General features: G+C 38.9%; 2 protein-coding genes across 3 annotated transcripts; one reads left to right on the plus strand and one right to left on the minus strand.

Moving 5' to 3' along the window:
* Positions 1 to 229: 229 nt before the first annotated feature.
* Positions 230 to 6423, plus strand: rad9a (RAD9 checkpoint clamp component A). 2 transcript variants are annotated; one of them, XM_081382626.1, is made up of 12 exons: positions 312 to 346; positions 474 to 632; positions 813 to 883; positions 980 to 1102; positions 2010 to 2124; positions 2600 to 2699; positions 2788 to 2894; positions 2973 to 3079; positions 4980 to 5044; positions 5578 to 5685; positions 5775 to 5976; positions 6072 to 6423. In XM_081382626.1, the coding sequence occupies exons 2-12, from the start codon at positions 560 to 562 to the stop codon at positions 6192 to 6194; spliced, it is 1194 nt and encodes a 397-aa protein (XP_081238752.1). In that variant the 5' UTR covers positions 312 to 346; positions 474 to 559; the 3' UTR covers positions 6195 to 6423. The 2 variants fall into 2 exon arrangements, with proteins under 2 accessions (XP_081238751.1, XP_081238752.1); XM_081382625.1 differs by having other exon boundaries at positions 230 to 632.
* tbc1d10c (TBC1 domain family, member 10C) lies at positions 6290 to 20451 on the minus strand. Its single transcript, XM_081382611.1, has 10 exons — positions 20312 to 20451; positions 19846 to 19958; positions 19239 to 19335; positions 15771 to 15878; positions 15120 to 15226; positions 14899 to 15013; positions 14574 to 14639; positions 14297 to 14486; positions 11543 to 11703; positions 6290 to 9846 (listed from the first exon to the last, which is right to left on the minus strand). Exons 2-10 carry the CDS (start codon positions 19956 to 19958, stop codon positions 6451 to 6453), a joined length of 4353 nt encoding a protein of 1450 aa, XP_081238737.1. The 5' UTR covers positions 20312 to 20451; the 3' UTR covers positions 6290 to 6450.
* Positions 20452 to 21317: the final 866 nt, after the last annotated feature.

The following is a 21317-nucleotide window of genomic DNA, read 5'->3' on the forward strand; positions in this document are numbered from 1 at the left end:
CACTATGAACTGTGGTTTTTGGAGAAAGAGAGAGTGATCCTCTTTTTATGCTTTACCATGTGATGCTGCTGTTAACAAGATGACAATTATCAAACAGCTGTTTATTTCTATTCTTATTTAAACTAATTATAAAGTATTATGATTAATATAATTTTATTGTCATTTAACTTTAAGCGGATCCTGCAGAACCTGTTTTTGATGTTTAAGCAGTTTCCTTACGCAATTTTATGCTCAAGTTGGAGGAGCCTTCTTTAGGGCGCTTTGTTATGACGCAAACAACTGTATCAGATGCTACCTCCCTCTGATTGGCTAGTGCAGAAAATACGCGCCACATGTCGGATTCGAAGTAAACAAATTCTTGAATTATCAGCTTCTAACAAGTTTACCGTTGTCAGAATTATGTACTTTATGTTATGCGATAACAGATAACAGCTCTTAAACTTATCTTTACTTTCAATTTCTTGCGTTTTAAGAGCCACTGGCGTCATGTGGCCGGTTCCGTGATCCGACAAATACACCAGCTTGAGCCGGAGGAAAATTAATGTAATGTAAATAATTTATGTTGTTTAAAAATAATATTGTTGACAAGCAAAATATAATGGATTGTGTTGCTACCGGAGGAAACGTGAAAGGTAATAACTGAAGCCGTTCACACAGGACGAGACGTGTTTTTCTAAATTATATTATAATTAACGTTAAACCTAAAACATAGAAGCTTACTGTGTGAACTTCCCCTGCTCTAAAATAAAAAATAAATCTATAAAATGGCTTCATGAACAGAAGTTTAGTCATGCACACTTTTTTTTTTGTAGTTTTAGCAAAAGCCATACACTCGCTGTCAAGAATCGGAGAGGAGCTGTATTTGGAGCCTGTGGAGGATGGGGTATGTGTTTGTTTCCAGTGTTTATGATTGTGTGTTTATGTACACTAATGTGAGCTGTTGAAATAAATGTGACTTGTGTGTGTTCTGTGTTTTTAGTTGGCCCTTCGGTCGGTCAACTCTTCCCGGTCAGCGTTTGCCAGCTTCCTGCTGTCTCCTCTCTTCTTCCAGAAATATCAGGCTCCTTCAGACCAGAGCTTTCGCTGCAAAATAGCCATCAAGGTAACATTTCCTGTTCTGTTCATAACATCTCTGCAGTTCCTCTACATTTTGGGAACTAAATACTTATCACTATAATGTGTCTATCTATTAAAGTCAACATGAAACAGATTGCTATAGTGTTTTGTTATGTATATCCGAGTGAAACAAATAAAATGTAGGGCGGAGCTTGATTTTGTCCGTGGGGAATTGATTGGATGGTTGTGGTTTGCTATTGGTCGATCTGATGTGAGTGACAGTTTGTCCCGCCCTCGCACCAGTAAATGCATCATCAGAGATGTTTCTTCAAGACTTATTTTAAAGGGTCACCCTCATGTCGTTGCAAACCCATAAGACTTTCGTTCATCTTCGAAATACAAATCTTTTTAATGAAATCTGAGAGCTTTCTATCCCTCCATTGACAGTTGCGCAACTACCAATTTGACACTTCAAAGAGTTCATAAAGAGAATGTAAAACTAATCCATATGAATTGAGCGGTTTAATCCAAAGTTTCTGCTGAGTCTCGATCGCTTTATATGATGAACGGATTGAATTTAGGCTTTTATTCACATATAAACATTCATCAACTCACACATCAGTTGTGGTAAACGGAAGCTCAAGCATGTTCGCTTGATGTGCAAGAACCAATGAGGTTCATTCTCGTGTTACGCAGCGCGTTTGAGCTTCAGCAAGAGCCAATGAGGTTCATTCTCGTGTTACGCAGCGCGTTTGAGCTTCAGCAAGAGCCAATGAGGTTCATTCTCGTGTTACGCAGCGCGTTTGATCTTCAGCAAGAGCCAATGAGGTTCATTCTCGTGTTACGCAGCGCGTTTGAGCTTCAGCAAGAGCCAATGAGGTTCATTCTCGTGTTACGCAGCGCGTTTGAGCTTCAGAATGTAAAATCTTCTTGTTTTTTCTTGTGTTCTTCAGAGTGTTCAGGCTGTGTTCAAGTCCCTGTCGTCTCTGGATCGCTCCGTAGAAAAGTGCCGTATTCAGTTGAACAGTGAAAAGAGTCGGTTGACCATAACTCTGCACTGTAAACACGGTAAAAACGCTTCCCTAAAAACATCATTGTTACATGCTTTTAGTTAGTTGGATTAAATGTAAACCATATCATCACAAATCTCTCTATATAAAGTTGAATGTATAAATTATGTATATCCAACTTATCCACATACATACAGTAGACTCACGTAAAGCAATATATTCTATATAGCAAATCTTGCTATATAATTGCAAAATGTAAACTATTATCACCAATCTCTAATCTGCTAAATGTGAGTATAAGGCATAAAGATATTAAAATACTACACACATTAACATCATGATTTTCTGTAAAGCCACATTGAGCAAATGTGTATTGTGCAAAGTGCTACACAAATACATTTTACTTGACTTGATTAACATTTATTATGGTATTGTACACAAATACATTTTTTTTCATAATAAACTTGTTACAAATCTTGCATAGAAACGGCATGTTCTACAGTACGATCAACTAAACTGTGTGTTTGTTACAGGGCTCTTGAAAACACATAATTTGTCCTTTCAGGACTGTGAGAGTTTGCAGGCCGTGTTTGATAAAGAAAGCTGTGCAAACGTGCTACAAGCTCAACCCAGGTTTACATTAATCTTAATACCTCGATATTAATATCAACCCATTTGCAGTTCCAGAGTGTGTTTAATGATGTTCTGTTGTTTACTGTAGGCTGATGGTGGACACGGTTCTGCATTTCCCTCCATCTCAGGAGGAGGTGACTCTGTCAGTGAGCAGCGATCGAGTGTGGCTGAGGAACCACGTCGAGGACGATGCAGGTATCAGTGGTTTCAGACTTCATTCTGCTGCTATGCAGAAAACAAATCATGTCAAGTCAACGTGTTTTCCTCTCTCAGACCCGTCACGGGCGATGATGACCGAACTGTGTTTGAGCTCGGAGGAGTTTGATCATTTTGTCGTCAGCACTCAGACCAGCATCACCTTCTGCCTCAAAGAGCTCAGGGTGAGTGTGAACTCACACAAACATCAACATATACTAACACAAAGAAAGAAAACACATCTAGCACAGTGTGACATACATATTTCTGTAAACATAATAATCACTGCAATAATGATCCAATCATTGACTCTTAAAGGAGAACTCCGGTCAATTTTAACATTGAGCTCATTTTTTTGTACATTTGGAGTGCTGTCAATACAGAGAACAACGACAAAAATCGGTGTTGCCTACACCGAGTTATTCTATTTTTAAAATTTGCACCCTGTTGACTTCAATAGGGCAAGTACTAAACCTGCTTTTAGCCTCTTAACATCCTTGATGTGTCATTACAAGTGCACAGGTCATGTGAGTGATTCCTTCTGAGTGAACGCGGTGAATCTGACTGCAGTAGATGTGAAAGATATGAATAAAAATTATGTTATTTAAGCCAGCGCAAATACCTGTTTACATCCTGTTTTCAGTTGAAGTCCAAAGTAGTCGATTGCCGAGTTCACGCGCATAGTTTTAGTTACCTATGATCACACGCATGAACTCGGCAATCGACTACTTTGGACTTCAACCGAAAAACAGGATGTAAACAGCCGTGCAGTGAATATTATAGTATGCTTTGTCTGTTGTTGTTATACTGATGTTATTAAAGGGGTCATATAATGCCATTTTTGTACAAGCTAATATGATTCTTTAGGGTCTAAATTAAAAGTTTGTAATATACTTTAAAAATTCTCATTAGTATTGTAAGAAAACACAAATTTTACTTGGTCAAAAACAGCTCTGTTTTCAGCACGCCGTTTCAGTGCATGTGTCTTTAAATGATAATGAGCTTTGCTCGCCCCGCCCCTCTGTTCTGTGCGTACACCGTTTGTAACATAATAACACAATAACCATAACGCGTTGTTCATTATAAACGTGGGATTATGAATTATATTGAGAATGTCATACATAGAAAACATGCCGTAATGTACCCTGAGTGTAAACCTTAGCCGCGTTCATCGTGAAGCGTGCTAGCGATTTGCAAAGATTAATATAAAGGTCAATAAAACGTTACACTCACTTCTTCTGGAGGTGCAGCAGGAACATGAATAGTTGGTACCGATCCTTTTTTCAGGAGCAGCTTCTTAGCAAATCCAGCTTTACTGACCCTTTGTAAAGCAGTCTGGTGTGTGAAATGATTCACGCAAACATGAAAGCATTGACGTTGATCGTGGGGAATATTCCCTTCGAAAACAAAACTCAGCCACTGCGTCTTCAGCTGTACGGATTTAGAAACATCAACATGATGCTGTGTTCGTTATTATGCCCAAGAACAGAACACCACAATCACTTAAACGCCATTCTGCTCATAGACAGTGCTCCTCCAGCTATCAACAATGACTGCGCAGACTATGATTGACCAATCGTGGGAGGGGTGTCCGACCGGTTTGATTTGAGAGAGGGGAAAACATATAAGAAGATTTAAAAAAAAAACACTGGATGGATTTTTATAATTTTATGATGGTTGTGTACAGGCACTGCCAACACACATTTCAGTACAATCAACTTGTAAAAGTGCATGTACCATTATATGAAAGTTTGTACGGTAACCTTGAGTGTTGTAAAAGGCGCTTATAAATAAAATGTATTATTATTTCTTATTATAATCATTTTTTTTTTGAAGGTTGAAATGTGAGATTCATAATTTTTTTAAACTTTTGTTAAATTGTCATCATCATTTTTATGGTTTCGCGTTTTACCTTAAAACTGCCCTACATCCACCTACATTTGACTTACATTTTTTGAATTAGTTTTTAATTGCCCTGATTAATCACAAGAAGAAAAGGTACATTTGTAATAGTAAAAAAATTGATTGGTGTCAAATTTAATGTTTGATTTTGTCTTTTTTTTCCCCCTTCTGGTTTTCCATCAGGGTTTGCTTGTATTTGCTGAGTCATCTGGTCTTCCAATCTCTATGTATTTTGATGAGCCAGGCAGGTTAGTTTATTGCTTACTCATGAACTAGCCCAAATTTACGTTTTATCCACTTTAATTTTTTTTAATGTACACTACCATTTAAAAGTTTCAAATATTATTACAATGTAAAATAACTGTTTTATTTTTTAATATAATATTTTAATATTTGTAATTATATTTAGTGTATTCCTGTGATCAAAGCTGAATTTTCAGCATCATTACTCTGGTCTTCAGTGTCACATGATCCATCAGAAATCATTCTAATATGATGATTTGATGCTCAAAGAAACATTAATATCAATGTTGTGCTGTTATCAACATTGTTGTGGAATCAGTGATATTTAATGAAAAGAAAGTTCAAAAGAACAGCATTTATTTGAAATAGAAATCTTTTGTAACATTTTAAATGTTTAATTTCATGTGTCCTTGCTGAATAAAAGAATGAATTTCTTTTAAAAATATTACTGAGCTCAAACTTTTGAACAGTAGTGTGTATGTTTAAAAATGGTATCACAGTGTATTCTCACCTGTGTGTGTATGTGATTGTGTTTAAGTCCAGTAATCCTGAGTGTAACAGACAGTGTTCTGGAGGCTAATTTTGTCCTCGCTACACTGTCAGAGGACTCGCATCCAAAGAACCACGGCAAATCCACCACAAAACAGTACGTCAAATCATGAAATATGGAACATAATCAATCCTATAAACGTTAGATTCACTTCTATTTGGTACTTTTATCGTTTTCCCCCTCAGCCCTGATACCGAGCAACCAACAGACGACTTCATGAATGACGACATGGACTCATTTCTCATCGCCATGGAGACCAGCGAACTTCCTGGACCGTCACATGCACCCACATCCCCCCCGTACCCCGTCCCCACCAATAACAGAAAGCACCCAGCCAGCGAAGAGGAGCAGGAGGAAGCACTTGCAGAAGGACCTCCCAACAAAAAGGTACTATAATCTTTTAAATGAAACATTTGTTCAAAAACATAAAACCTAATGCCCATATCTCACTGATTATTTATCCCTCCCTTCTTCTCTTTCAGTTTTGTTCACTTTTCTTCGGTTCAGTTCTGCCCACGCTGTCTCAGCTGACCAATCAGACGATACAGAGCCAGGAAGTGCTAGCAAGTGACAGCGAAGACGAAAATCAGGCAGAAACATCATAACCGCCCCGTCGATTGAACTCAGAAGTGAACGGTGTGGAAAGAGACTCCCACATGCAGCCTCACAAAGACTGCTAAAGACATTTACACACACACTTCTCCTCCTGATTTTATTTTTCTATCAAAATAATAATGGGTTTAAACCAAGAGATGAAGCAGTGAATATAACAAGCCACGTCAAATCATTGCACAGCTCAAATTAAAACATCTCACTCCCACTGTGAAATGCCAATATTTGATTGATCAAGTCTCTGATTATTTAGAAATAATTGTCAGAAAAAGGGTCAGAGCTTCTCCTGGAGCAAGATTGAGTCTGAGAGTCGCTGTTCCCCGTGGACACGACGTCATCGACGCACTTCCTGCTGAGCACCTGGAAACTCTTCCCTCGTGTCTGAGGCTTTTTCCTCTCTTTTCCTTTGTCCTTTTCCATCTCTTTCTCTCGTTTCTTTCTGTCTTTCTCTTCCCTTTCTTTTCGCTCTTTCTCCCTCTTCCGCCGCCTCCTCTCTTTCGCTGTCAGTTTCTCCTCTTTCTCGCTAAAGTCCTGGATGAGGATTTTGGGGATGGGGGTTTTACTGGTCTCCCCACGGAGGCGGCGGAACAGACCCAGACGTTTTGGATTGTCTGACTTTGTCGGTGAGCTAGGCTGAGCTTGTGTAAGTGTGTGTGTCATATTTTCTGAAGGCATGTGTTCCTGCTGCTGTGGCTCTCTGAAGGTGTCCTCAGAGAGGATTGTGGGATAGGAAACCCGCGAGCTGGAAGTCCTTCGCACACGGAGCTGAGCTGGCGGGACGTTTGGGTTTGTGGATTTTGAAGATTGAATTAAAGAGGGAGACTCTGAACCCTGGCTGTTTCCTGGTATTGCACATTCACTGTCATGAGGATTGCCAGATCCAACAGCACAAACCTCTGTATTACACTCAGGGTTGCAAGATCCAGCAGTCACATGATCTCGGTTGGTCTCTGGATTGTCAGATTCAGTTGCGACATGCACCTCTTTGTAATCTGGGTTGCCAGATACAACAGCTGAATCTTCTTTATTACTCTCTGGGTTGCCAGATCCAGTTGTAACATGCACATCACTGCATTCTGGGTTGCCAGATCCAACATCCGAGTCTGTTATATTACTCTCTGGGTTGCCAGATGTAGTTTTATCATGTACATCACTGCATTCTGGGTTGCCAGGTCCAACATCCGAGTCTGTTATATTACTCTCTGGGTTGCCAGACGTAGGTTTATCATGTACATCACTGCATTCTGGGTTGCCAGGTCCAACATCCGAGTCTGTTATATTACTCTCTGGGTTGCCAGACGTAGGTTTATCATGCACATCACTGCATTCTGGGTTGCCAGATCCAACATCCGAGTCTGTTATATTACTCTCTGGGTTGCCAGATGTAGTTTTATCATGTACATCACTGCATTCTGGGTTGCCAGATCCAACATCCGAGTCTGTGATATTACTCTCTGGGTTGCTAGATGTAGTTTTATCATGTACATCACTGCATTCTGGGTTGCCAGGTCCAACATCCGAGTCTGTTATATTACTCTCTGGGTTGCCAGACGTAGGTTTATCATGCACATCACTGCATTCTGGGTTGCCAGGTCCAACAGCCGAATCCACTGTGTTGCTCTCTGGGTTGCCAGATTCAACAGCAATTTCTGCCTCATTGCTTTCTGTTTTTTCAGATTCAGTGATAATATCTGTCACGTTGCTTTCAGGGTTGCCAATAGCAGAATCCACTATATTGATCTCAGGGTTGCCAGATTCACTTGCAACAGGCACTTTTCTGCTCTCTGGATTGCCAGATTCAACAGCAATTTCCACAGCATTGCTTTCTTTGCCACGTTCAGTGGTAAAATCTATGGTGTTGCTTTCAGGGTTGTCAGATTCTGGAGAAACATGCATTTCATTGCTTCTTTCTGAGAGGATAGTATCATGCTCTGCATTGTGTGTGAGGTTGCTCGATTCTTCAGTTGTATTGACTTCACAACATATTGTATTTTCAGATCCTGGTGATTTAATTTCTACACTATTTTCGAAATTGATTTCACTGATTTCTTTGTTACTAGATGTGGGAGCAGAGGCAGCATCCTTGTCACTGTTTTCAGAGTGTCTTGATGCTACTGTTGCATCTGGTTCAAGGGTGTTGGTGCCATCAGCAGGATCTGTTTCAATCTGCTCTGGGTTGCCAGATCTTATCGTATCCTTCACAGTGGAATCCATTGGACAGTGCACTAACTCTTCGGATGTAACGGTAGCATCCATGTCATTGTGCTCCGGCTCGCTTGATTGGGATTGCTGTACGGGATCTGCTGATCTCTCCGGATACTCAGTTTCACTCTCTTCTTCAGTTTGTAAGAAGGATGCTTCAGATGTTTGCAATGGGTTATTGTCTCTCTCTTCTAAGCTTATATCTTGTCTTTCTTCCTCCAATCTCTTGTCATCTTTCTCCTCACACATCTTTGAAGGCTCTGTTGTCTCTTTGGTTTCCTTTGTCTCCTCAGGGAGAACATTAAACTCTTCTTTCTGAAAACCTTCCTCCTCGTCTACATCATCTTCATCTTCCTCTGTCACTGTGTGCATGTACAAATCCTCTTCTTTCTGCCTTTCTGAATGTTCATGTTCTTCATGTTGATCGCTAGATGTTTCGTCCTGGACAACATGTATCTGTACCTCTTTCTCTGGGATACTTTCCTCATTTTGCAAGTTGTCTTCCGGTTTTATGACAATTGGCAACCTATCTTCTGTTTCTTCTTGTTGTTCACAGTGTTCTGGTTGTATTTCTACTTCCTGGATGTTGCTATCTGGCTGTGTTTCCTCTTCCTGTTTACTGAAAACAGTCTGTATACCTTCTTCCTGTGGTGTTTCAACAGGTGAACTTTCTTCTGGCTCTAAAGTCTTCTCTTCCACAGTCTGTTCTTCTTGACATGTCTGATTGTTTGTATTTTGTTCGGTTTGATTTGTTGGTGCTTCTCTGCTCTTTTCATCTTCACCTCTGTCTTTTTCTATATTCTGTTCATCCTGCTGTCCTTGCGTTTCTGTACTCGGTTCATCTTGGTTTGTGTTCTGTTCATGATGGTGTGTCTCCTCAACCTCAGCTTGTGTTGTTGCTGAATTATCTTTCTGTTGGTTTAAAGATGCCTCTGTGTGCTCTTTCTCAAAAACATCAGAGTCGATACTAGAGGACACCACCACTGAGATGTTTGGATGTGTATTGTGGTGTTTGTGTGTACAGAGCTCATCTGCTAGCCTGTCCCGTTTGTCCCTTTGCTCCCCAACGATACCACACACACTCTTCCTCCTCCTCATCTCCTCTTCGTCGCTCTCCTCCATCAGACTACTTGAGAACTTTCTTCCTCCTCCATCCCACTCCTCTGTGTCAGTTTTACTGCTCCTCTTCCTCCATTTCTTGCGCAGAACCGAAGGAGAAAGAGAAGAATGTGAGCGCATTAGAGGAATAATCAGGCTCGCCTTCTGTCGCTCCTTCTTTTCGTGTTCTTTTTGTTTATCCTGCACTCTTTCCCATGCCATCCGGTATCCGTAACAGCGCCCTCGTGGGTCAAAGGTCGAGTTCGGTCTGTCTTTCTTCCATTTCTCCAGCTCTTTCTCGGTTTGTTTTTGCAGGTCCGACAGGGACAGGGACACTGAACATACCTAAGGGGTGTAACAGTATTTTTGAGTAAAGAAATCTATCAGGACTTAAGGCCTGTTCACATTAACAGGAATGTTTGGAATGAAAATTTTTGCATGCGATTTTTCTTTTCAGTCTAAATGTGCAATCACGTTAGCAAAATTTCACAGACAAAAAAAGATCCATTGTTTAGTCAATAGTGTAACCTTGTATGAAGCTCACACGGACGTCAATGTCAAACCAATCAGCTTTCTGTTTTTCATTGCGACAAACTGTGAAATCTGCTTGGGGAAAACACAAATTTCCCATACGCGTGGATTCCTATTGAAATGACTGGATTTTGCCCGTGAAAAATTGTTAAATAACGCTAAATGTGGCCGCAACTTAATGATTAAAAAACAGCAGATGTCCGGAATGAAAATTCTGTTCCACTCTCTGACAGTAGGTGGCAGTTATAGAAAAACATAAATACTCCGGTTACCCTGGTTCGCCTCGTTGGTTGTAGAACAAGTGGTGTATAAGCTAAGCTAAGCTATCAGGCTAATCGGATGTCTATATGCTGTCCTAATGTATAAGCTAACAAAAACAAACATGGTCATTATAACATTCACTGCCCGGCCAAAAAAAGAAAAGTCACTGTTTGGATTTAAATAGGAAAATGCTTAAGAGTCTATGATTGGATCATTATTGCAGTGATTATTATGTTTTTAGCATGTTATATGTTTGGCGACAGTTCTTCTAACTCTAATGGATGGAGTGTGTAGCTTTTCACTTCTTAAACAACCATGTAGGAAGACACATCATGGACATATTCCAGGATGGCAATGCCAAGATTCATCAGGCTCAAATTGTGTAATAATGGTTGGTAGGATCATGAAGAATCATTTTCACGCATGAATCGTCTCCGAGTCCTTAAATTCAATGAAAGTCTTTGGGATGTGCTGGAGGAGACTTTACAGAGCTCTGCTGGACTCTTGCATTGTCAATACAAGATCTGGACCAAAAATTTATGCACCTCTTGATGGAAATAACATCACAACATTTATTTCCATCACAAGGTGCATCCATTTTTTTGGGTCCAGATCTTGTATTGACAAGGCAAGAGTCAAGAATAACTTTGGGTTAGAAGAACTGTTGCCAAACATATAACATGCTAGGAACATGATAATCACAGCAATAATGATCCAATATTTACTCTTAAGCATTTGCCAATTTAACTCCAAACAGTGACTTTTTTTTGGCTGGGCAGTGTAGCCCTAATGACATATAATGTGATTATGTAGGTATTGAAACCAGGCGACTGTATCCATTAAACATTCTCAATGGGATCAGTCGGGGTCCTAATGGAGACCTGGTTTTGAGAAAGGACCAAATTTCTGACGATACAGTTTCTGTATTCTTCCTCTGCTATTTACTGTAACATACCAAGATAGTCCTTTCATGGGCGCCAACAAGTCATGGTTTTATGAAACGGAAGCGGCTCTGGGCATACGGTCAAAAGCACAAATCTTATTGCTTGTTCAGGTTTCTGAGAGATGAGAACACCTCTCCGTAAAACATTGATAGTTGCATGCGAATGTTCATTTTAGTCTAAATATAACCATCATTCATCAAATTAAAATGTTTATCGCACCGTTTTTTCGCACAGAACATTCATTTTGGTGTGAACAGGCCTTTATTTAGATTACGGTAGTTGAAATACAATATCAGTGATATTACCTCATGGATAAAGGCATCAGTCTGCTCATTTTGGACACGCTCTTTAACACCTCGCAGTCGCTCCAGGGTTTCCATCTGTCCATCACACTCTTTTCGCTGTCGCCCCTCTCCCAGACATCGCCGCACCAGCACTACAGCAACCTGAAACAAAACACGCACACCTGCCACACACACAAACACACCAGCTGTGGTCACCACAGGGACTCATGCCAACAGGTTAACAAAAAAGAGGTGCACTAAGTATTTTACAGCAAAATATAGGGTGAGTGAATTAAATTTTGACAAATTATGAACTCCAGAAGTGTTAGTATAAAACCTTGTAACAGAGCTGAAGGAGAGAAACAGGATGGTGACCTCAAGGCTAAACATTATAAATACACTCAGCACTGAAACTAAAACGCTCTAATCTACGGAAGCTTGTTTCCGCCACTGAATAAAAATAAACGAGGTAATTGCGACCTTTTATCTCATAATCCAGACTTTTTTTCTCAGAATTGTGAGATATAAACTCACAATTGCAAGGGAGAAAAGTCATTTGTGAGATAAAAAGTCGCTATTATCTTTTAAATAGTTTTTTTCTGTGGCAGAAACAAGCTTCCATACTAATCTGCTAATATGAGAGCCAAAAATAAAAGCTTCTGACCTCTGTCTTAAACTGCTTAAAATGGTGGCGTTAGGAATGAAGTCCGTTAGATGAGACAAGTTTTTTTAATATTGGATATTTAACATATGTTAATCAAGCAAGTCTGAGTTGTACTTGCATAATTAGAAAGGAGAGTGCAACCGTTGGTTTCTGGAAGTAAAAACATTTGTTTTCTAAATAGGGAAATAGTTTTTAAACGATAACTTATAAACCTTTAAAAACAGACCTGTAAGGTTCTGAGGTTGTTAGTTGATGGTAAATGCTCTGCATTATTTTAACTTTTTTTTTTTTTTAAATGCTCGTATTTAACCGCAGAATTCTTGGTTAAAAACTACATTACCCATGATTCTACAGAAAAACTCAAGAGAATTGCAACAAGCAAGTTGCGCCAAAAGTCTCGGACAGTCCCACGAAGCACTGCGAATGACGAAATTGAGTCAGTGTCAATACGCTACTCCCTAACTACAGTAGTCAACATTTGAAATGGATCAAAAAAGTTCATCAAAGTTGTCCTAAGACAAGAACAGGCATTGTTCAAAATTCATGTATAACTTCGATGAAAGGTTTTGATCCACTTCAAATGTTGACTACTGTTCTTAATGTGTTTATATGTGCACATTTTGCAATAAAAAAAAGAAAATTATAGCGTTTCTATATATGTGACCCTGGATCACAAAACCAGTCACATGTTGCACGGGTATATTTGTGGCAATAGCCAACAATTCATCATATGGGTCAAAATGATCGATTTTTCTTTTATGCCAAAAATCATTCGAATATTAAGTAAAGATCATGTTCCATGAAGATATTTTGTAAATTTCCCACCTTAAATATATCAAAAATGTAATTTTGTGAGTGAACGCAGCAAAATCGCCAACAGAAATGGACAACTTTAAAGGTGATTTTCTCAATGTTTAGATTTTTTGCACCCTCAGATTCCAGATTTTCAAATAGTTGTACCTCTGACAAATATTGTCCTATCCTAACAAACCATACATCAATGGAAAACGTATTTATTCAGCTTTCAGATGATGTATAAATCTGGTTTTGTGGTCCTGGGTCACTTATAATAAATATCCTTAAATTAAGTTGTATATTTCTCCATGGTTTTTAATTCGATTGTGATTTGCAATGCTTCATGGGATTGTAGTTATTTCCCTCACTAAAGCCATTAGTAAACAGTTTGGAACTTTTTTTCAGTTTCAAACACTTCACAACAGAAGTTTGTAATGTTGTGATGTACCTCCTTGCTGGTTGGTTTGGCCCATAGATTAAAACTCTTTAACAAAGACTTGTTCCCTAAAGGAAAAATGAATGAATGAAAAAAAAAAAAACTTTCTGAACCATTGAAAATGTGGGCACTGTCTCCATTCATAGCTGACCAAGGCTTTGCCAAGATGGCCGACAAGCCAACTGACTTGCCTTAAAAGGATTTTGATACTATGTACATAATCACAGTAAAGCTCCAATTGTGTGACACTTTTTGTTGCAGAATAATAAGGGTGGGTGACAAATACTTTTGTAAAAAGGGAATTATTTGTAAGCAAAATTGGAATCTAAGCATCGAGTAATTCATCATCTAAGTGTCAGTATAATGTCTAAAGCCAGGTTCACACTGTACGACTGTGGCCCCTATTTGGCCAATTTTGAGAATATTAAATGGTTCCTCTGATCCTGGGCCAAAATCTGAAGTCTCTGATCGGTAGTTTGACATGTTCGCCGACAGCTGATTAATGACCATTGCGATCCAATTTTTACCTCCGACGAAATTCTGGCAGTGTCAGAAGTTTTGAGGCTCAGTCCTGCACTTTGACTTCTCCTACAACAACCATCAAATCAAAAACCAATAGGACCGCGCAGAACCTGATGACGTTCTTGTGTGCGTCAGTTTTTAACGCATCTTGACTCAAGTACAGTTTGACATTGAAAACAACTGAGATCCTACAGCCTGACATGGCTTACAGCGGGGATCATGTTCGTACAGTCTGACAATCAACAGTCGCGAAGGACTATTATAAATCGCACAGTGTGCACCCGAATTAAGACCACAGTCAAACTAACAATTACTTAGTGCACCTTGAAATCTTGCAAATATCTAGTTGAAAACAAACCATAACAGAAAAAGAGATCCCAGACTCTGAGCAAAGTGTTGAAAGGCAGGTGACGGCTGTACAGACACATCAGCCAATCAGTGGCAAACATGAGAGGCTCCACCCCCTGATTCTGCAGGTGTTTGTGTGCAGCTGGACACAGCTTTTTTAACACACTCGAGAGAACAGCAGCGTCGAATAAAACACCTTCCTAAAGAGAAAGGATAATGAAAGTGTATCTATCAATTTTCATGCACATTTAACCGTTGTTTTCATGGTTACTGTAAAGATGCCCTACCAGCAGCGGGCTGTAGTATCCAGGGAGGTAGAGCTCACTAATCTGCACCAGACACCAGAACGCCTCCTTAAACAGAAAGACAATCAGTTACCCAATGTCATGCAAGCATTCAATGCTAACTATTTCTGCAGTAGCATATTATGCATATCATTTCTGGAATAATCGCTGGACCCCTATCACAGAAAGACATTATAAAAATCTTACTGACCCCAAACTTTTGTACGGTAGTGTACATTATGAACGTGCCGCCTTTTGCGTATTATTTGGTTGTTTATTCTGTAATAGCTCTGTGTCATGTACTGTATAGTCATGACAGGAGTGGTACCTCAGCAGGCATGTTCATCAGAAGGACCGCGGCCACCGGACCCTGTGCCTGACAGTAGCCCTCCTCGGGACGGTACTGAGTGTACGCTTTCAGGACCTCCAGCAAGTCCTTCTGACTACTCACACAGAGACCAGACGGAAGCAGACACAGAATGAGAAACGTTGTGATTTATAATGCTACAGCGCACACTGCATTCAGCACGGGAAGGGAAAGGACAGTACCCATGGCCGTCTTTGGACTGGAACATCTCATGGAAGGGAAATTGTCTGTCTGTGTCTCTTTTGATGACATCGGTCCATCCATGATGATCTGGAGCTTCGACTAGATTCTAACACAGAACAAACAGGGCTTATACACTGTCTGGCCAAAAAAAGTCGCTGTTTGGATTTAAATTGGCAAATGCTTAAAAGTCAATGATTGAATCATTATTATGTTTCTAACAGTTGGCAACAGTTCTTCTAACCCTTAGTTCTTCTTGACTCTTGCCTTGTCCATACAAGATCTTGACCAAAAATGGATGCACCTCATGATGGAAATAAATGTTGTGATGTTTTTCCATCAAGAGGTGCATCAATTTTTGGTCCAGATCTTGTATTGACAATGCAAGAGTCCAGCGCTCTGTAAAGTCTCCTCCAGCACATCCCAAAGACTTCCACTGAATTTAAGGACTCAGAGGAGACGATTCATGCGTGAAAATGATTCTTCATGATCCTACCAACCATGTTTGAAACATAATAATCACTGCAATAATGATCCAATCCCAGACTCTTAAGCATTTGCCTATTTAAAATCAAACCGCATTTTTTTTTTTTTGTTGGCCAGGCGGTGTATAAGAATATAAAAACATGATACAAATACAACCAATCACTTACTTTGTAGAGTTCATGGTTTTTGTCTTTTCTATCCTTAGCACCACAGAGCAGAGGCCAGCCCTTTGCCCTGACGGATGCTGGGATGCCCTTCTGACATTGACCTTTGACCTGAGACAAAGGAAGAGAGCTGAGCGATGTGGCTGGCCATTGTAAAACTTATGCTCACAATTAAATGATCTTTTGACTGCAAATGAATCCAAATTTTTAGCATATTCAGAAAAGGGGGGGGGGGGAATCTGATAAAGCATTTCTTTAATAATTAACCTAAATGCGTTAAAGGGATAGTTCGCTCAAAAATGAAACTTGTGTCATTACCTGTTCACCCTCAAGTTTTTCCAAACCTATATGAGTTTCTTTTTATGTTGAACATGAAAGAAGATATTTTAAAGAATGTTGGTGGCACCCACTGACTTCCATAGTAGGGGAAAAAAGTAGCAGTCAATGGGTGCCGTAAACTGTTTGATTACCAACATTCTTTAAAATATCATCTTTTGTGTTCATCAGAAGAAAGAAACTCATACTGGTTAAGAACAACATGAGGGTGAGTAATGACAATTTTGGGTGAACTATCCATTTAAATAAGATGATCCCAAATCTTACATATAGAGGAATTTGGCACTCATTTGCAGCCTGCAGTATTTGACATTCAACATCCTGTATCATATGTGGGCCCACTGACAGTGACATATGAGGTTTCACACATTAATCAACTGAAAAATCAATGCTCAAAGAATCAATACGATCAGAAATAGCTATATAACTTTATTTTCAAAACTAGTTCGATGCATTGTTTTTTCACCATGTCTAATTCAAACAGTAAAATCTTTTTCCAATGGACCAGTGAAGGCTTGTGAAACAGCTGGGCTATTTACACATTAACTCATTACTGATTTATCAGTTTATAAGTTCCACAAATAGCCTTCTACAATCTACAGCTGTTCGACTTACAAATAACTTGAAAATGTTATGCTGTCCCTTGTGAAAAAGAAGTGCTCTTAATTGTATTGAATGTGCACTTGTAGTGTTTCAAATCTTAAATTTAAATTAAAGGCAATCTAATATTAATTAAATAAAATGCACTTAAGTGTATTTAGAGAGTACGTGACAGTTTCTTAACACACTTAAGTACACTGTAATAATGTCAAAGTATTACTTTAAAGTACATTTTAAATCATTGTTTTAATAATCTTTTGGCATGCTTTAAAGTACACTTATTTTGATGTGTTGACTAATATACTAAAGCACACGTAAAGTACTTGATTATAATCACAACTTATTCAATATTACACTTACAGTTAAAATACAGTTAAAATTATTCAAATGCAACGTCATTATTACAAATGTGGAATGATAAATTGTCATACAACATGTCATACAAATTCATGACATGCAGAGAAACAGAAAGATTAAAGTATATATTATTTTACCATAAATTATATATAAAGATGTACTAAATACATAAGTGAGTCAAAAAAACATTCAGCGATGCATTTATACATTTCCACAATACTACATTTGAATTTAATATTCAAATAACATGCAATTAAGTGTCCTAAAACATTACATTCAGTTTGCGCTTATGTATAGGATAAGTATACTGTACTAAACATAAGTATGATACATATACTACACATCAGGCACGGCGCCAGGATTTCAGTTTTGGATGGGCCAGACCAATTGTGGGTGGGCCTTAAATTAAAAACGTTATCCAATCACTATTTAACCTAATAATATACTGTTATATTAGGCTATCTGTGCAAATAAAATAGATTTTAATAGCTTGATGCATTTTGTTGCATTATAAAAAGTTTCGGTGCATGACGGACCTACACGCGATCGCTCTCCATGGTACTTCTGACCAAAGAAGAGCGCTTTGTGATTACGCATCGCATCATACCTGGCGTTGTCTCTTAGTGCGCTACGAAGACTCTTGACTTGACTTGAGGTATAACTTAACTAAAGGGCTATCATCCACTCGCGAGGCAGAGGCGCAGGCGCCCTCCTAGCAACGGCGCTGGTCGCCGAGAAAGTTATGATTATGATACATCATGAGTTGCGCAAATATGTCTGGAGACATGACATGTAAGACATGATTTTGACCACTTCGTTGAGTTTTGTTTTGTAGAAAGACTCTTTTTGAAGATTTTCGTTTTGTATAAATTGTATCTTAATTTTCTTTATTTTGAAAAATATTCAAAACCAAAAGAAATAGGCTCTCTGATTATGAAATGTGCATTTCTCTCTGGCGTGCATGGCGAGTCCACATCGTCAACTTCATATTTGCAGCGACAAAGAAAACACCAGTTTATTAATAAATAATTAAATGTCTCCTTGCTAATTTAGACACATTCATAATCATTACTTTTACCGGTTCTTTGTGGCAAGCTTTATGCGCGCGGTCGTGCGCTTGAGTGCGTCTATATTACGTAAACGCCCATTATCTAGGGTAGGTTATATAGCCTAAGTAATTAAATTAATATAAAGGGGCGATTTGTCCACGAATGGAGTAAATGAACAACTACTAGTCGACTAGAATTTTTTTTTTAAGTCGGAGGCAGCCCTTATTCCACATATTTTCGAGCCAGGCTCAGGCCATTCTGGGTTGAGCGAGCGACCCTGCGGAATGAGCAAGCGGAGCGGAATATTCAGAAATGCGCTCTCCGCTCACGAGCTCTGATCGGAAAAAACCCGAACCTCACTGTCTGCTGAACTTGCGCAGAAACATCAAAAGCAGCTTTTGAAATTGTTTTTAAAATTAAACATTTAGACTATTTTAGCACAAATTATGAGCTTATTGACGATTTTTTATAGTTCTTGACAAAATTAGAATATACTTTTTTTTTTTTTTTGAAGAAAAGTTTTGGGTGGGCCTGTTGAAAAGTGGGTGGGCCTAGGCCCGTCAGGCCCACCCATAACGCCGTGCCTGCTACACATAATAGTACACTGTAAAAAAAAACTAAAAAAGTGTGTTCATGCTGCCATAAAATTAACTTTGTCAAAGTTTAGTCAACTCAAATATTCAAGTTGTCACTTAGTACAACTTAACTTTTTTAAGTTGAAACAACAATTTTTACAGAGTATAAGTATATTATTGATACGTATTAAAAATATGCTAAAGTGTACTTCTTTTTTACAAGGGATTGGCACATGATTACTCATTATATCATTGCACGATTATAAAGTTGATTGATTTAACATTTTTTGAAGAAAAGTGTCACCACAACGTTTGATTTCGCTTGACAATTTTCCATGCTTTTCCATGTGAATTGTAAAAGTCTCCTATATGCTAAATATGAATTCCTCACGTTTCTATGAGGTTTTCTATAGTGTAGATATAGTAAGAATATTCAATAAATATCAGAATGATGGGTGGGCACCTAACGTAATATTTTAAATGTGCCAGATGTATATATGATCATTCTTGTTAACATATGCAAACACAAGTCAACAACAGCGAGATAGACACACCTTGTTGCTCTTTTTCTCCATGACTTGCTCCCATTGAGTCATGAGGCTTAGCCATTTGGACTCTCGATGTCTCACTAACTCTGGACATGGACCGTCACTGTCAACGACACACACACACACAATCAGCAATACTACACCACTATACTGCTGCATACTTCAGTCTTAACTACAGTGCAATGAGACTTTGCAGTCAATGTGAATAACATTTTCCAATGAAGCAAAGAATCACACACCTCTACCCTGCTTCCTAACTCACTCTCACTAAAGGCGTCTCCATACCAGTGCAAAGCATAAGTGTCATAAGAGGCAAACACACAGAAAACAGGAAACCACATTCTGACAGGCCAGATATCTCTATAGCAACATGACAGGATGTTGAGAAGGAGAAAACTAGAGTAAGAGGTGCAAAACGGCTGCTTATAAGATTGTGAGTTAAGACTGAATTATCAATACAACACAGGAAAAAAAATGCCTTGACCACAGATCAGACATTGTATAACACACACCGTGCTCAACTAGGGCTTTTTGGGAGTGATAAACACTTAAATCAACCTCCACCCAAGCTCTAAGCTGCGATAGACGCGAGTGAACGGACATCAACACGGACCTGTCAGTTTCTCCATTTCCTAGAATGAAGCCGAAACGGTTAGTCTCCAAGACCGTGACCTCCGGCCCATGAGTCCCCTCCTCATCCTCGCTGTGGTCCGTTTTAACAGACATCTACGTGTGTGTGAGACAGAGAGAGAGAGAGAGAGAGAGAGAGAGAGAGAGACACAGAGAGAGAGAGAGAGAGAGAGAGAGAGAGAGAGAGAGAGAGAGAGATACATCCATAAACATAATGTCACATTTGATAACGAATGGATTTCTATGTCAATCTCATTTCAGGTTAGCAAACAAGCGCCATTTCAGCTACACAACACAACATACATGGCAAAGTTCTGGTAGAAGAAAGAACTTGTAGTATGAATTGATCTGAAATTAAAACCTGTTTGCTATTGCACATTAGGCAGGGAGTTTTCACAAATACAATAGAACAATAGAAAAACAAAAAAGGTCAATAAAGCAAACGTTACCTTCACGCTTCTGCCACACTGAAAGGTGCAGTTGTCCTCTGATGGGAGGGAAGACAACTGAGACTAAGACTTCCGCTGTAAAGTCAGCTAGTGTGCGGTTGTGCATGCGTGCATGTGTGTCTGTGTGTGTGGTTTTGTGTGTGTGTGTGTGTGTGTTTGAATCACTTATGGCTGGAGGAAACGGATTGTACGTTGCAGGTTGGATCTTTCTTTATTATGAAAATCCAATAGGCCAGTGATTTCTTGTGTTAACCATCATGAGGAAGTGAGAGTGGAGTTTCACTAGTGCACTGCGACGTGATGATGCCATACTTCATGTACAACTATTCTAACCTCGTATTTATTGAGAGACTACATTGAATACTTTTAAATATGTATTTGACACTCTACAGCACTAGAAGGCAGATAAAGGGGGACACTTTCTGATAATCTGTCACTGTTTTAAAAAAGAGATATATTCCAAATTACTAAAAATAAATAGATCAAAAAAAGAAGAAATGTTTCATACAAAACTTAAAATTCTTCCTCAAACCCCTTATAGATGATAATTTCACAACTCAGCAGGTGTTATGGCGAACTGGGCCAAGGTGCAGTCACATCACATTAGTGACATTTTGGAGAAATTTCACGGGAAAAAGGTTCATTGTTTATTGTCAATAGTGTAGGGAATGTATGAAGCGCAGCTCACACAGAAGTCACTTTCAAATCATGTGACCAACTTGTTGCGAAATCTGCACCCACACGCAAAATTCCAAATTGTGGGATTCCTATTGAAATAAATGGATTTCACCAGTGAAAATTTGTTGAAAAACAGTAAAGGTGACCGTACCTTTATTGTCAAAGTTAGGCAGCTAGTTATTTTAAAAAATAACATTAAATTGTAAATGAAATGTACAAAAATAATGATCTGCACAGTAATATGGTGAACAGGTATTTTGTGATTTAGTGCAGCTAGAAAACTCTATTAACCAACCTATTAACCAAATGTAGGGCAGGACTTGATTTT

Source organism: Scardinius erythrophthalmus (genome assembly GCF_964197995.2).
Source record: "Scardinius erythrophthalmus genome assembly, chromosome: 13".
Taxonomy (NCBI): Eukaryota; Metazoa; Chordata; class Actinopteri; order Cypriniformes; family Leuciscidae; genus Scardinius; species Scardinius erythrophthalmus.

Bases quoted from the DNA above. Each gene is read 5' to 3' on its own strand.
- rad9a (XM_081382625.1), top strand. From the start codon at position 560: ATGTTGTTTAAAAATAATATTGTTGACAAGCAAAATATAATGGATTGT. The intron at 633-812 runs GTAATAACTGAA...TTTTTTTTGTAG, and splicing joins TACCGGAGGAAACGTGAAAG to TTTTAGCAAAAGCCATACAC. The intron at 2,700-2,787 runs GTTTACATTAAT...TGTTTACTGTAG, and splicing joins GTGCTACAAGCTCAACCCAG to GCTGATGGTGGACACGGTTC.
- tbc1d10c (XM_081382611.1), bottom strand. From the start codon at position 19,958: ATGTCTGTTAAAACGGACCACAGCGAGGATGAGGAGGGGACTCATGGG. The intron at 14,640-14,898 runs GTACCACTCCTG...TTTCTGTTTAAG, and splicing joins TGATGAACATGCCTGCTGAG to GAGGCGTTCTGGTGTCTGGT. The intron at 9,847-11,542 runs GTAATATCACTG...TACACCCCTTAG, and splicing joins CTGATGCCTTTATCCATGAG to GTATGTTCAGTGTCCCTGTC.